The sequence below is a fragment of the Myotis lucifugus genome, unplaced genomic scaffold (genome assembly GCF_000147115.1).
Source record: "Myotis lucifugus unplaced genomic scaffold, Myoluc2.0 scaffold_4, whole genome shotgun sequence".
Lineage (NCBI taxonomy): Eukaryota > Metazoa > Chordata > Mammalia > Chiroptera > Vespertilionidae > Myotis > Myotis lucifugus.
The window spans coordinates 1,469,116-1,484,537 of record NW_005871052.1 but is presented as its reverse complement, the minus strand read 5'-3'; the positions used below and the strand labels follow the sequence as shown (position 1 = coordinate 1,484,537).

General features: G+C 33.6%; 1 protein-coding gene across 3 annotated transcripts in view; it reads right to left on the bottom strand.

The window, feature by feature from the left end:
• Positions 1-15,422, bottom strand: part of POF1B (POF1B, actin binding protein) — a 69,637-nt gene that overhangs the window by 17,266 nt on the left and 36,949 nt on the right. For all 3 annotated transcript variants that reach the window (XM_014465028.2, XM_006082805.1, XM_014465033.2), the window contains 3 exons: positions 9,366-9,496; positions 5,299-5,326; positions 3,713-3,787 (listed from right to left, as the gene is read on the bottom strand). In XM_014465028.2, coding sequence (XP_014320514.1) covers positions 3,713-3,787; positions 5,299-5,326; positions 9,366-9,496 — 234 coding nt within the window. The remainder of the gene's footprint in view (positions 1-3,712; positions 3,788-5,298; positions 5,327-9,365; positions 9,497-15,422) is intronic.

The following is a 15,422-nucleotide window of genomic DNA, read 5'->3' as shown; positions in this document are numbered from 1 at the left end:
CACTCAACTTGCAGTGTCAGTAGAAGCCAAGTGGGAACAGTGATGAGGTACTCTTTCCTACTTATACCAGGTCCTAAAAAGGTGGGTGCCTAGTAGAGGGCCACAATTCTTACCCATGTTCTGGAGGAACAAGAAGCAAATTTCTTGATCAGTGTCAACAAAGACTAAGTGGGCACTTGGACTTCCATCTCCAACTGGCAGTAACAGACAGTACCCTCACTTCCCCTGTTGTTTCAATATCAGAGGAAGCCTGCTACTACAGAAGATTTAAAAAAGATCCAAAGATATAATACCAAAATGTCCAAGTTTCAATTTTAAACAATCACTCCTCATGCCAAGAATCAGGAAAATCTCAAGTTGATAAGAAAAAAAATCTAATAGATGTCAACATCAAGATAACAGAAATGTTAGAATTGTCTAAAAAGAATTTGAAAGCAAACATCATAACAATGCTTCAACAAGAAATGACAAGCTTAACACAAATAAAAAATAGAAAGTCACAGCAATAAAATAAAAAAATTAGAAATGAAATAGAAGATATAAATAATAACTGAATGGAAATTTTAGAATTAAAAAGCTCAGTAACTAAAAAATAAAAACCTCAGTGGATGGACTAAAAATAAAGGGAAATACAGAGCAAAGAATCAGCAAACTCGAAGGTAGAACAATAGGAAGTACTCAATCTGCACATAGATTAAAAAACTTTGAATAAAGCCTCAGAGACCTGTGGGAGTATAAAACATATCTAACATTCATGTCATCAAAGTCCTAGAAAGAAAGAAGAAAGGGTGGAGCTGAAAACATTTTTGAAGAAATAACGACTGAAAACCTCCCAAAATTAGCAAAAGCCAAAAACATACATATTCAAGAAGCTGAGAAAAGTCCAAATACAATAAATCCAAAGAAATCCATGCCCAGATAAATCAGTCAGATTTCTTAAAACGAAAGATAGACTTAAAATCTTGAAAGCTATATAATTTTATTAATCAATATCACCTCAATAAAATATATTGAAAGAAAATAAAATTATATGTCATAATTTGTGGGACACAGCTAAAGCCAGGACGACAGGATATTTATAGCACTAAATGCTTGCCAGAGGGAAATTGGTGAGGGGTAAAGGGGGTCAAATATATGGTGATGGAAGATGATTTGACTTTGGGTGGTGGGCACACAGTACAATATATAGATCTTGTGTCATAGAAATCTACACCTGACACCTATATGATTCTATTAACCAATGTCACCCCAATATTTTTTATAAAGAACATAGGAAAGGTCTCAAATCAATAATTTAACTTCTTATATCAAGATATTGGACACAAAAGAGCAAAATAAAGCAAAAGCAAGCAAAGGAAGTAAATAATACAGACAAGAGCAAAAATCAATTGAAGCATAAATAGGAAAATAGTAGAAGAAATCAATAAAACTAAAACTTAGTTATTTGCGAAAAAAGTCAATAAGCATGATAAACCTCCAGCACTGCTGGTGGGAATGCAGACTGGTGCAGCCACTGTGGAGAACAGTATGGAGTTTCGTCAAAAAGTTAAAAATGGAACTCCCATTTGACCCAGTAATCCCTATTCTAGGAATAAGAAACTCAAAACACCAATCAGAAAGGATATATGCACCCCTATGTTCATAGCAGCACAATTTACAATAGCTAAGATTTGGAAACAGCCTAAGTGCCCATCAGCAGATGAGTGGATTAGAAAACTGTGGTACATCTACACAATGGAACACTACACTGCTGTAAAAAGAAGGAACTCTTACCATTCACAACAGCATGGATGGACATAGAGAGTATTATGCTAAGGGAAATAAGCCAGTCAGAGAAAGATAAATATCACATGACCTCACTCATTTGTGGAATATAATGAACAACATACCCTGATGAACAAAAATAAATCCAGAGACAGAGAAGCATCGAACAGACCCTCAAACCTCAGAAGGAAGGCAGGGGAGGAGGAGGGGTAAAAGATCAACCAAAGGACTTTTATGCATCCATATAAGCATAACCAATGGACACAGACAGTAGGGAGATGAGGACATGTGCTGGGGGTTGGGCATAGCTGGGTAGAGGTCAATGGGAGAAAAAGATATGTGTAACACTTTAATCAATAAAGAGTGAAAAAAGAAAGAATATGTGCACCCCTATGTTCATAGCAGTGCAATTACAATAGCTACGATTTGTAAACAGCCTAAGTGCCTATCAGCAGATGAGTGGATAAAAAAAGCTGTGGTACATTTGGAATACTATGCAGCTACAAAAAAGAAAGAACTCTTACCATTTGCAACAGCATGGATGGACCTGGAGAGTATTATGCTAAGTGATATAAGCCAGTCAGAGAAAGATAAGTGTTATATGATCTCACTCATATATGAAATCTAATAAACCAAATAAACTGACGATCAAAAATAGACCCAGAGTCATAGAAGCATGGAACAGACTGGTGAATTTCAGAGGGAAGGTGGAGTTGGGGGGTGGGGAGTGATTTACTGGGGAACTTATATGCATAAATGGACACAGACAATAGAGTGGTTAAGGCCTGGGAGGGGCGGGTGTGGGGTGGATCAATGGGAAAAACAAACAAATGGACATCTGTAATACTTTCAACAATAAATAAAAAATAAATAAATAGAAGACTTGATACCAAATCTATAACTATCTTCCAAAAAATAGAAAAGGAAGAACCCCTCCTCATTTCATTTTATGAAGCTAGTTTTATTATTATCCTGACAACAAAACTAAAGATAATACAGGAAAGGAAAACTACAGACCAATGTCTCTCATAATCTTAGATGCAAAAATTCATAGAAGGAGTTTGGGTTGTTTTTTTTGCAGAAATAAATTATGAATGCACTTTAGACGAGCATCCCACCTCCAGAGATAATATTAAGAATTTCTCCAAGATTCAGGTTCTGCAGAGCATATGTGTGCCCCATACCTCTTTCTCTTTATTATACAGAATGCGTACCACTAAAAATAATATTTCATTTAACTTTACAAATATAACACCAGGTCCAAAATTTAGATAAACAAAAGTTTGAGACCAACTATCAAATTTAGATATTGTCTTCAGAACCCTTTTTTGTAAACACATGTATTCTTTTTAGTCATATTCCCACAGCACCTATCTTGGTCTATCTCTCCCTTCATTATATTGGAATTTACTGCTCCAGGGGTCTCCAGCCTCCCACACTTTAAGAAAAGCATGGCACTTGCTTTTCCATCTCTCACTGGCAGAAGTATGGTGGAGAGGGGTAGAAAGTAGAATGGAGAAGAGGAGGGCAACAGATATAAGTCAGGTTTTGCTACAGCAGTGAGGAGAGACTAAGGGCATTCCACATTGAGGAGTAAAACAGGATGGGGCAAAAGTAGGTTTACAGTTGTTCATATGGAAAATAATACACTAATAAATAAATAAATAATAATATAAGAATAAACTCTGTATTTCACATACTCACAACTGTAAACCTACTTTTGCCCCACCCTTTATTTCTTGAATGCTTTCCTGTATGTTAGTCATATTCTACTTGTGTTTGTGATCTGATCAAACTATAATGTAATCCTTTTAAGATCAAAATACAGTATAATCAATTCTTGTGAAAAGGATTTTTATTTGGAAATTTCTGTTCTTAATTAAAGGAACCATTCTAACCTAAAGGTTTGTTAGTATTGTTCTCACACCCACTCTTGACACCATCTCACCTGCAAAATATAGCGAATTTGCTGTTTTGTAAACTCTGACAATCCTTTGGGAATCAAGGATTCAATGTCTTCTGACTGTAAGAAAAGAGAACGTTATTCATTGAACAGTTACACATTATTATTTTAATCTTAGGGTCAGCAATCCACAGAATTGTGCATTGGGCTTATTTTTAGGGACATCAAAAACTTATTTCACTTTTCATGTAATAGTTGCTACAAATTTCATTTCTAGCCTAGTCAGTTTTTACTTTTAAAAGTTAGCCCTAGCTGGTTTGGCTGTGTGGATAGAGCATTGGCCTGCGGACTGAAGGGTCCGAAGTTCAATTGCAGTCAAAGGCACATGCCCGGGTTGTGGGCTGGATCCCCAGTAGGGGGCTTGCAGGAGGCAGCCAATCAATGATTCTCTCCCATCATTGATGTTTCTATCTCTCTTTCCCTCTCTCTTCCTCTCTGAAATCAATAAAAATATTTTAAAATAGATTATACTACACACACCATGGGAAAACCCCTCAATTTTAGGCACTGTAGGGAAAAGCTTTGGGCAACTAAATGTTCCATTTTTATTTTTTCAAAAGAGCAATTGAAAAACAAGAGGATGGCCCTGGTCTCAGTTGGTTGAAGCATTGTCCTGTACACCGAAAGTTTGCACGTTCGATCCTGGTTGGGGCACATATGGGACGCAACCAATTTATGTTTCTCTTTCATCTCTCTCTCTCTCTCTCTCTAAAATCCTCTCTCTCTCTAAAATCAGTAGAAACATATCCTAGGGTGAGGTTTTAAAAATAAAACAAATTTAAAAATCAGAATAAGAGGATGGCCTCTTAAATCCCATGAAACACTTTATTTCAGTGTATCTCTTGAAAACCTTCTGGAATTTTTGTTGTGTGTTAGATATGACATTTTAGAGGTTAATTTTAAACAATAAAAATTTGGAGAAATAAAATAATATTAAGGGTTTATGAAAATTTACATAGAACTGTGGTGATTTTTGAAAGATGATGTTGCCACAGCAACACTGAGAATCTTCAACTAATTTTAAGTGAGAGGCTATATTGAAGTCAGTATTTTTAAAGGCAATTTAGAGCTTACTGAAAAAAATGAAATAAATCCAGTATATCAATAAATTGGAAACAAAGATAAAAATTAGCACAAAGGAGGCCATTGTGCTTTGCTATATTGAAATATATTCTTTCTCTATTTTATGACTTATTCCATTAAAAGTAATTATTAACAAAATGTGCATATATAATAGAATTAATATTTGAAAAAAATGCTTTGAGCTGCTATTTGTCACAGGACATATAAGGTTTCAAAGTACATTAAAACTAAATTTGCTATTTATTTGGTTAATGTATATTTTAGTTTTATAAAGCAGAGAATATGTGGTCAATTAAATTTTAAATATCCTGATAATCAAAGACAAATTAAATCATGAAGTGACAGCTGATAAAACATTTTTTGTGTGACTGATTTCAGATTATTGCTTTTACAGCCATTACAAAGACATAAATGGCTATATCACATTAAAAGCAAAATGATCATTATTTCTTGTTCCATGTTTGATTTTTAACTCTCTTTACACTTACCTCATCTGTGGACTCAAAGTCTTGTTTGCTGCAAGAATGGAAAAAAAAAAGATGGACAACCTTAGGGAAATATGTACATTGATCATACATAAATGCTAATGTTTTAATTACTTTATCTCACTTTTCAATATATCATAAAAGCACCAATTCAATTTATAGTCCAAATAAAAATTTTTTAAAATAACTGCAATGTCACTTCAAAAATGTAAAGATAATTTTCTTGTAACTAGCTAATCTGTTAAAAATAAGCAATACCCAAATAACAAACCGATAGAATATGCAGAATTGGTTAGTACCATCCATTAACACCAGTCTGTTTGAGGCTGGATGTCAAAGTCCTCAGTGTTTGGCAATAAATACTGCCTGAGTGAATAAATAATGATAATAGTTGTTCTCTATTTATACATCCTCTTTCCCTTTGTATTGCTCCTTTTCAATGCTGATTCCAGTGATTTCAAGTTTTATCAAAATCCAAACTTGCAAAACAAGATTGAGAAATACATTCAATATACACTACAGTATAAATGGCAGAGACAAAGTTTAAAGGGTATTTGAATATTTGCATAGGGACAGACCTTAAGCAACATGACCAAAATTTTAGTATAATAATATAATTTCCAGCATCAAAATGAGGGTTGGAAGGCCCCTTTTTTAAACTTATTGACACTATTACAGATGTCCCCCATTGCCCTCTTTTACGCAACCCCTTTTTAAAGCCATATTAAGAAGGCAAAAGCTGGAAGAGAATTGCTAGTGACTATATCAGTCTGGTACTTGCTTCTTTGGGGAGTGGTGAAAGCTGGGAAGCATACAGTTCTAATGTTGTCAGTGGCAACAGACAGGCCTTTATTTTTGCCTACTTGCTCTCTCTGCACTTAGTGGAAAAATTGGGCCCAAAATACATTTAGTGAACATGCTTCTCAAAAAAACAAAAACACTACACATGTTCTGACCGCAAGCTAGAATATCTTAAAATAAGACAGTCTTAGAAAATCATAGATACATGATTGAAATATCCTCAGTAAAACAGAAAAGTGATTTAGAGATATTAAGCTAGTACAATAGCTCCTATATTTCCTACATTTACCTTCTAAGTAAGTGCTTAAGAGTAATATATTGCTAATTGAAATAAATGGGTCACTCACTAGGCAAAACCTCTTGTATGCATTTATAAAAATATACAAGCTAATGTGGAGAAGAACTGAAGATTCCATTTCCCAAGACATGACTACATATGTGCAATCATATGCATGTATGTATATATGTATGCATGTGGTATTTCTGTGTTGTCCCCCCAAATAGAAATTGTGGGGAGGCCATAGCAAAACAAAATAAAGTATCTTCTACTTATTTAATATTTTACTAAAGTAATCGCATGCATATATTGGAAGGTAAAACAAGTTAAAATATGAATCACAATGCAGTTTTAGTAGTCTTGCCCTACTGATAACTGGAATCATCACTTTCTTAAAATTCCAATTCTAATGCCGACCTAGTACACAGGTTTCTAGTCCCTTACTTTTTTCTACAAATAAGAAAATAATACAAAGAAATAAAGCAAGAAGCACTGGAATATTAAAGAGTAACCAGAATGGTTTAATGAGACAGCTTTCCTTAATTTTGACCCTGGAATTTTGGGTCAAATTTTGACCAAGGATTACACTCCTTGCTGAATTGTAATTTGGAAAGAAAAGTGGAGACAAAAGGGGAGGGAGGGAGAAAGTGGAAAAAGAGCAGAGCAGGGAGGTGGAAAGGTCATTGTGGATTACATCTCTATTCAGCACTGGCAGCTGGTGTCTAGAATTACATTGTGTGAGAAATAGAGTGGCACTCACTTTATAGAAAGAAATGTAACACGGAAAAACAAAACAAACAAAACAAGAGAAAGAAAGAAAGAGTGAAAGAAAGAAAGGAAAGAGGGAAAGAATGAAGAGAAAGAAACTGACAACCTTATGACAAGCAGAAACATATAAACACCTCTCCATCCTGGAGCGTTTACTAATGTTGCAGATGCTAGCTTTCAATTTTTTTTGTTAGCTACTCTAGGAATTAAATTCAAAGCTTTGCAGCCTTTAATTACACATTTGTATCATCCATGTATATTTATCAAAACCTCCACATGAGAGAAAGTTCGTTAAAGACCTCAGATTAAAATTTACCTGGATGATTATTATGAAATAATTGAACTTTCCTTGTATAGCTACTTCTTCTACTTCTATTTAATATGAGACTAATAAATTTAGAATATATTGAACTCTAATTCTGTAAATCTTTATTTAACAGAGACTTTGTCAAGGCCACATGCTCTGAACTCTTTTGGGGCAATACAAAACACAAATATTATCTTGTACTTTATACAAACATAATTGTTTCAAGGCAAAATTTACACAATATAAAATTGGTCTAAATCTGTGACCTTTGAAATTTGATGATTCAAATTTTTGATAATTTCTTAAAATTGTCAGCAATATTTTAAACATTTTGGAATACATATCTAGTAATGAAAAGTTAAGTGATTTGCCCACAGAGAAAGGCTCTCAGAGTATAGGTACTAGTCCCAGATTTTGCCACTTTTGTAGCCTTACGCCAACGATTTTCAATCTTTTTAATCTCGTTGCACGCATAAACTATTTACTAAAATTCTGTGACACACCAAAAATATATATTCTATTTTCTGCCATTCTGACAAAAATACAAGTATAATTTTGATCCATTCACACTGGACGGCTACTGGTGTGTTGGCTGTTGTCATTTTTTATTATTTTATTCTTTATTGATTAAGGTATTACATATGTGTTTATTTGACAATATAAAGGAAAGAGGTCAGTGTCCCTGACTAAGTAGTCAGTTATTGCAAGTTTTGAAAATTCTTGCGGCACACTGGTTGAAAATGCTGCCACAGGTCAAATGCTTCTCAAACTTGAGAATGTATCAGAATCCTCTGGGGTGCTTGTTGCTGGGCCCTACCCTCAGAGTTTCTCATTCTGTAGGTCTATTTCCAAGCTCTCACATGATGCTGATGCTGCTTGTAAGTACATGTCTTGCATCATTTATTGCTTATAAGAAATCTATGAGATAAGAATTATTTATTATAACCCTTATTTTACCAATGAAGAAACCAAGAAACAGAGAAGTTAAACATATTACCTGTTATTACACATCTAGTATGTAACAAAAGCTGGGACGTGAGTTCAACCTATGAACTCTGGATCTAGAATCAGGGTACTTAAGATTATGTCTCTATATGCTCTTGATTTTATAATGTGACACTTTGATACAAACATTCACAGGACATTATTAATGTACAGAAGAGGAGCACCAAGACCAAATGAATATCTAAGGAAGACTTTATAGAAAAGCTAAGTCATAATTTATAGCTAAAGAGTACTCAAAACGTTTTAATTCATCTCAAGCACTTAGAAGGTATGTGACTTTAAGTCAATAACTTTCTCTTTGAGTCTTCATCTGAAACTTTCTAGGGTAACTGTGTCAATTAGATAATATTTAAAAAACACAGAGTGTAGTACAGAGTAGACAATAAATAATTAATTACTCAGAGTGAGGGGAAAGGTTTTAAGGTAGTGACTTATACAAATGGATGAATCTGTGAAACAGTTGTTTGGGTAATCAGAGAAGATGTTGATTTGTGTAAAGAGTAATGAAGGCTTAGCTTTGAAGATGGGAATCATGTGCTGGCAGAAGGATTGTATCTTGTATAATCAATGTAATATCTTAAAATAAGTTATAGTTTATCATGCATTTTTGAGCTCCTTGCCCAAGAGGCTGCATTTGCCATCAAAATACATTACAAAAGAATATATATAATTTTTTTTTACTGATCCTAGAAGGGCTGGTGTGATCTCTTTGATGATTTTCATAAAGTACATTAACTCTAAAAATGAAACATTTGCTATATCTGCATATATAATTGTGCTGTTTCTCCATTAAAAGTACTAGAGTTTTGCTGTGGACCTAAAAAGGCTCTAAAAATAGTCTGTTAGACATACTACAGTATTATAAATGTTTGATTAGGTACACTATCAAGGCAAATAATATATTAACCATACCTTCCTCCAATTCTCTGCAAATGTTCTAACAGGCAGTTATATAGATCTGCATTTTTGCGGTGTAGATCAGCAAGTAACTCTCCAAAATATTTGGGATCCAATTTTTCAGGGCCATCATCCTGAATTATCACCTGAAGAAAACATCAACCTCAATTATAAACAATATTAAGTATTTCTAAATTCACAGATGTTTTGATATGAAATGAAAAATGTGAAATAATGATTAATACAAGTAACTAATTACAAAGTCACCCCATGAATCAAGCCACAAAATTTTTTTTTTGCATCTGGGGTATACATTTTTCAATATGGGATGAATTTAAAGTAAAGCAACGTTGTGATAACATTTTAAATTTCATTTCATACAAGTCTAAGTGACCTAATAAATGCAAAACTTGAATAATTTATATAAAAATTCTGGAACATAGATGCTTAAGTAAAGCAGTAAAACAAGTAAATGAAAATCTCTGAATTGTGCATTATCACCACATGGCTTACCCATCTGTCCCACTTTGGAAAAGAAAATGTGAATTACTTGAATTATACTGACTATAGAAGAATTAATTTCATTTGGAATTGCATCTTCTCAGTGAAAGTTTGATTTATTAGTATACCTTAAAGTTAGATTAAATAAACCTTAATATAATGTGTTTCTATGTATTTCTTTTTAAAATCTTTTTTATATTTTAAAAATTTAAATTTATTGTTTAAGGTATTACAAACAGTAGTACATATGTCTCCTTTTTTCCCCTATTGACCTCCCCCCGGCATTTATTATTTGGATTGAATATCCAATCAATTTGACATTGGAAAGAGTGACATAGGGCCAAATGTAGGAAATTCTTAGACCCAGGAGACTTTTGAAATCCTAAACACAAAATACTCTGAGTAATATCCTAAATAAGATCTATTCTAATAACTTCATGTTGTTTGGTCCCAATCTTTTCTACTTTTTTATCCACCTTGCCTCTGATCTCCAAAACAACACTACTTGGATGTTAATAACTTAAGCTGCATTTCAGACCATCTTTGATATTGCATGTGGGACCAAAGGTGCCCTATAAACACACATATTCCTAAGTATATGTATAATAAATATACTTCAAATTTGACCAATGATATTTCCTTTCCAACCCATCCTCTGGATGCAGACCCTAAAAAATCATGCATGCTGAGGCAAATGGAAGAATTGCAAAATAAACAAAGATGAGCTTTCATAATTATGTCTGTGATATTATAATCCATTTATAAAATAAAGATAAATGGGAAAAAGCCATACTCAATATACAGTATGGTGTGATCATGTTTTTATTAAGATATATATTTTTCACATTTTTAAAAGTCTGAATGAATACATTACAATGTTATCTTGTCCATGTACCCTTTCAAGTTGCTTTCTTAGAGAAGTAAGGATTGTTTCCTAAACAGAGTAGGCTTCATTACACAGTATATTAAAATGCCATAGACTTAATAAGTTGTATGTATTCAATATAAAACCTTTAAATGCTTACATGACCATAATAATGACCATTATATTTCCCAACATGTTCTCTGTTCCAGCAATAGTAGATTACACTTTCCAGGGCATACATCACATTATTCTGGCCTCTAGGCTTTATTCACATTTTTGCTACTTCAAATATTCTTCAACAATTGCTGCATATCCAAATCTTACCCATCCTTTGAAATCCATCTTAAGATCTACTACCACCATGAAAACTGAAACTATTCTAGCCAACAAGGTAATTCAATTTAGCTCTTTGTGCTCAATTATCTTGAATTTTTCATATTATTTTACACATGTAAATCTTATTCTCCCAGCACCCTCTCCCTACCTAAAAGAAATAAGCAAACTTAAGAGTAAAAGAATGAATCATATTTTTGGTATATCCCATAGTATCTAGCACAATACTTATTGAACACCCTACAGTTGCTCATTAAGTACTTGTTAAATTGAAAGAAGTCATCTACCTGGTTAGAAGTGACCCCAGATACTAGCTGATTCTGGGAAAAAAATCTCTCTCTCTCTCTCTCTCTCTCTCTCTCTCTCTCTCTCTCTTTTTTGCAGGTTTCTCTCTTAAAGCAGCTAACTAGGAATGATTAAGAATAAAAGAAAAGATAAAGAAAAAATGCATAAAAGAGCATAGTAAACACTACCTCAACAATATCATAGTAATTCCTTTTACCCATTTCCCTAAGTTTGGACCAGTAATTATTGCAATTATCCTGAACTCCTTGTAGAGTTGGAAACTGATATTTGGGTTCTACCTAGATTTCTTAGATCTTGGCAGACAGATTCTTAGCAACAGGCTCCCATAGGACACAAAGGTCTAAATTAAGCAAATCTGTATTCAGAGTAATCATGAATACTTCTGATTTTATATTTCATTCATCCATTTCTCCCTTATGGACCATCTATATAGTCACCAAACATGAGTCTGCTCTCTATGTTTATGTGTCTGTTGCAATTTTGTTTGGTGGTTGCCAAAAGGAAGGGGCTTGTGGAACTGGGTGGAAAAAAAAGAAGAGATAAAGAAGTACTAATTGGTAGTTACAAAAATAGTTATAGGATATAAAGTACAGCATAGGGAATATAGTCAACAATATTGTGATAACTATGTATGGGGCCAGGTGGGTACTGGAAATATCAGGAGAAACATGTTGTCAAGTATATGATGGTCTAACCAACCAGTATGCTATATGCAGGAAACCAATACAAAATAATATTGAAAGTAAACTAATTGAAAACAAAATCAAGCCTGGCCAGTGTGGTTCAGTGGTCGAGCATGGTTCAATTCCCACTTAGGGCACAAGCCCAGGTCGCAGGCTCCATCGCCAGTAGAAGGCATGCAGGGGGCAGCCGATCAGTGATTCATTTTTTCTGTCTCTCCCTCTCCCTTCCTCTCTCTGAAATCAATAAAAAAGCATTTTTTAAAAGAAAAAAAATCAAGCTTAACTAGACAAGAGGAAAATCTAGCTGTCATGTCAATGTCATCCCATTGATCCTTAGGTTATTTCATTGCTGTAGCTGGCCAAATAGATACTATTTTCCTGCCTCACCTCTCTATGTGTGCCCCTTCTAAAACTAAGTTTTCCAAGCAGAAGGATTTTATTTAGCCAAGGATATTCAAGTACTGAGCTCCCCTGTTAGAATCTCCAAACAACTGATTTGATATGTTTAGTGTTTTGCACATTTTTTTCTGATAGGGGATTGTAATCCCTTCATCATAATGTGAAAATTGTTTCTTTTTTCCTTCAAGTTTGATTCATTTGACATATTACTTCCATCATTTCAGATTGTCTTGAAATATTTATTTCTTTTTGCGCAAATAATTTCCTAGCATTGCACTTCATACTATAGTAGATCTTTTATGTACATAAGACTTCACCCACATGAATCTTAATGCCATTACTAAAACTTTTACTCATGTGATTTGGATGTGGTGGAAAAGTAGGTACCTAAATAGAGAATCACAGAACGCAGGACAAGGAATGATTTACATTAACATTGTGTCTGTTTCATATTTAGAAAGCAGTGTTAAAAGTTACTAAAGGTATGTGATTTTATTTTGAGAAATGATATTAATAACTACTGTTTATTAATCTCTTACCATGTGCCAGGCATTGTGCTGTAAACTTTATGTAAATATTAAATGAAGTAATGCTGTCTTGTAACCACTACACAATATTGCCTCCCCAGATGACCTCTTCTGTTTATTTTCATTGCAATTCCAAAGGAATTACTTTGGAATTTCAATCTTCCTAACTGCATTATTTTGGAGGTTAGCTGTTTGATTTTATTAGTGTGAAACTATGCTAAGTATGCCTGAAATTCAAATAATAAATTTTAATAAGCTGGAGAAAGGGTTAGAGCATTAGAATTAAAGAATCAGTTCTTTTGGCAAAAGACATGTCAAGGTGGAAAAGAAGGGAACACAATTTCACTCCTTTGTGTATACATTCATTCTCAGTTTTGTACAACTTACTATTTACAATAACATTTGAGTAACACTCAGTAAAATCCAAAGCCCAGTTGGGTTCAAAAGTTTGGAGGAGAGAGGACAGGCAGAAGTCAGCTTCTAAACTACTGTTAAATCTTTGACAGGACTATGCTCAACAATAAGATGACATTTTCTAACCATGAACTGTGATGTGCCAGTTCACAATTTTTTGCATTTACTAAATCACAAGTCTTTAGAGCTTCTTACTTTTATTTTAACTGTTTTCAGGTGTGTTTTGAGATATCTTTTTAGAATTGGCTCAACGTCATGCTCATATATATATACATTAACACATTTTTAAATTCTCACAGAGGAATAATGAAAAATTCATAATAAAATAACACGACACCATGAAAATGTAATCTGCAAACTGAGAGTAATAAGAGCCATCCTCTGGTTGCCTTTAAAAAGCCAATATCAGGAGCCTCCCAAGCCAACTTGAGTTTGGGGTCAGAATAATGATAGAAAACTGGGTAGAGGTTTTCTCTCTGTGACAATAGTGAGTTGATAAGATTTTTGAGATATGTGCATAGCCCATATCTACTCTCTGCCTAATGAATGAGAGCTATTTTGAATGTCAATTTTGGATAATAGATTTAACTTTTTATATATAAACAGGGAAGGGATACAAACTGTGTTGAAGAATAGTCGTTTCCAGATATGCAAAATGTGATATTTCTCAAAAAATACAAAAAATTAAAGATTCTTTAATTAGATAACTATTTGACTATAATAATGGCCAAGCAATCCAACATCTTGTCTCTGATTGTAGGTAAAACACACACACACACACACACACACACACACACAACTTTGATTAGAATTGCTGCCACAAACACAAGGCAAGGCAACAATGTTAGGTATGAAAGCAGAGATAAATTAGTGATCATTTCTCAGAGAATTTGTAGAAAGGAAGTACTTTGTAAAGAGAAAACTTGGGCCTCACCTCACTATTGCCTTGGAAGTTCTTGTCCTGGTTCCAGTTTTTGTCTTTTGTTTTTTTCTTATTTGTGGTCGATGATATTCTGGGACTGGAATTTCTTGCTACCATCTACTTTATATTAACTTTGATGTTTAAAGATGATAATTTTGACCAACCATATTTACAAAGTTTAATGGTAGTGATAATAGAGCCCTGCAGATAGTAGACACAGAATAGATACAGTTTTGGCTGAGCTATCTAAATATTCTTGCCTGCTCCTTCCTCTCAAACTTAATGGCACACATTTGTGAGAAATGTTGCTCAGGATTAGGGATAGTTTATAAGCAAGATACAGTCACAACCCAGTAGTATAGGGTGTTGGCTTAATTAAATTTATGACCACTAGGTAACTGGCTTAAGTGTGTGCATTTTTCACTTATTTAGAAAGGTTGCTCAGCAGACTATAAAGCGCTTAAAATGCCATGTTATAGAAAAGGTATCATACATAAATGTCTACTCCTCTTAAAGGTCATGGATATGTTAAGTAACAAAGTTCGTTCTGCTTAGACCTTAGTGGGTAGTAACTTTTTGTTACATAAAAATAAAAAACATCAGTATTAATAAAATATTTACAAAGTATAGATTATTAGCCCCCCAAAGGTCATAATGATACGGTAACATTTTATTTTATTTATTTATTTTTAAATTTATCTTTATTGTGGAAAGTATTATAGATGTCCCCTTTTTCCCCACTGACCCTCTCCACCCTGCACACGCCCCTCCCAGGCTTTCCTCACACTATGATATGATAAGATTTTAGATAAATAAGGTTACTTATTCATTTATTTTGCTTTGGTTTGGGACAGTTAATAACTGTTAGACTGATTGAGATCACAGTTAATTGAGTAGACATTTAATTAAATACATTTTAGGTACAATGTCATTTGGCTAATAGGGTAAAAAAAATAGTGTCCTATTTTGTACCACAAGAAGAAATCTTGGCTAGAGAAAATGTCAGAATTTTAGGTTCTGAAAATTTTTGCTGCTGTTTTAATCTCTATAGATATTTCAGTAAAACTATGTTGCATTATACAGTACATGGTACATAGATTTTCATCAAATCTCACTGAATTG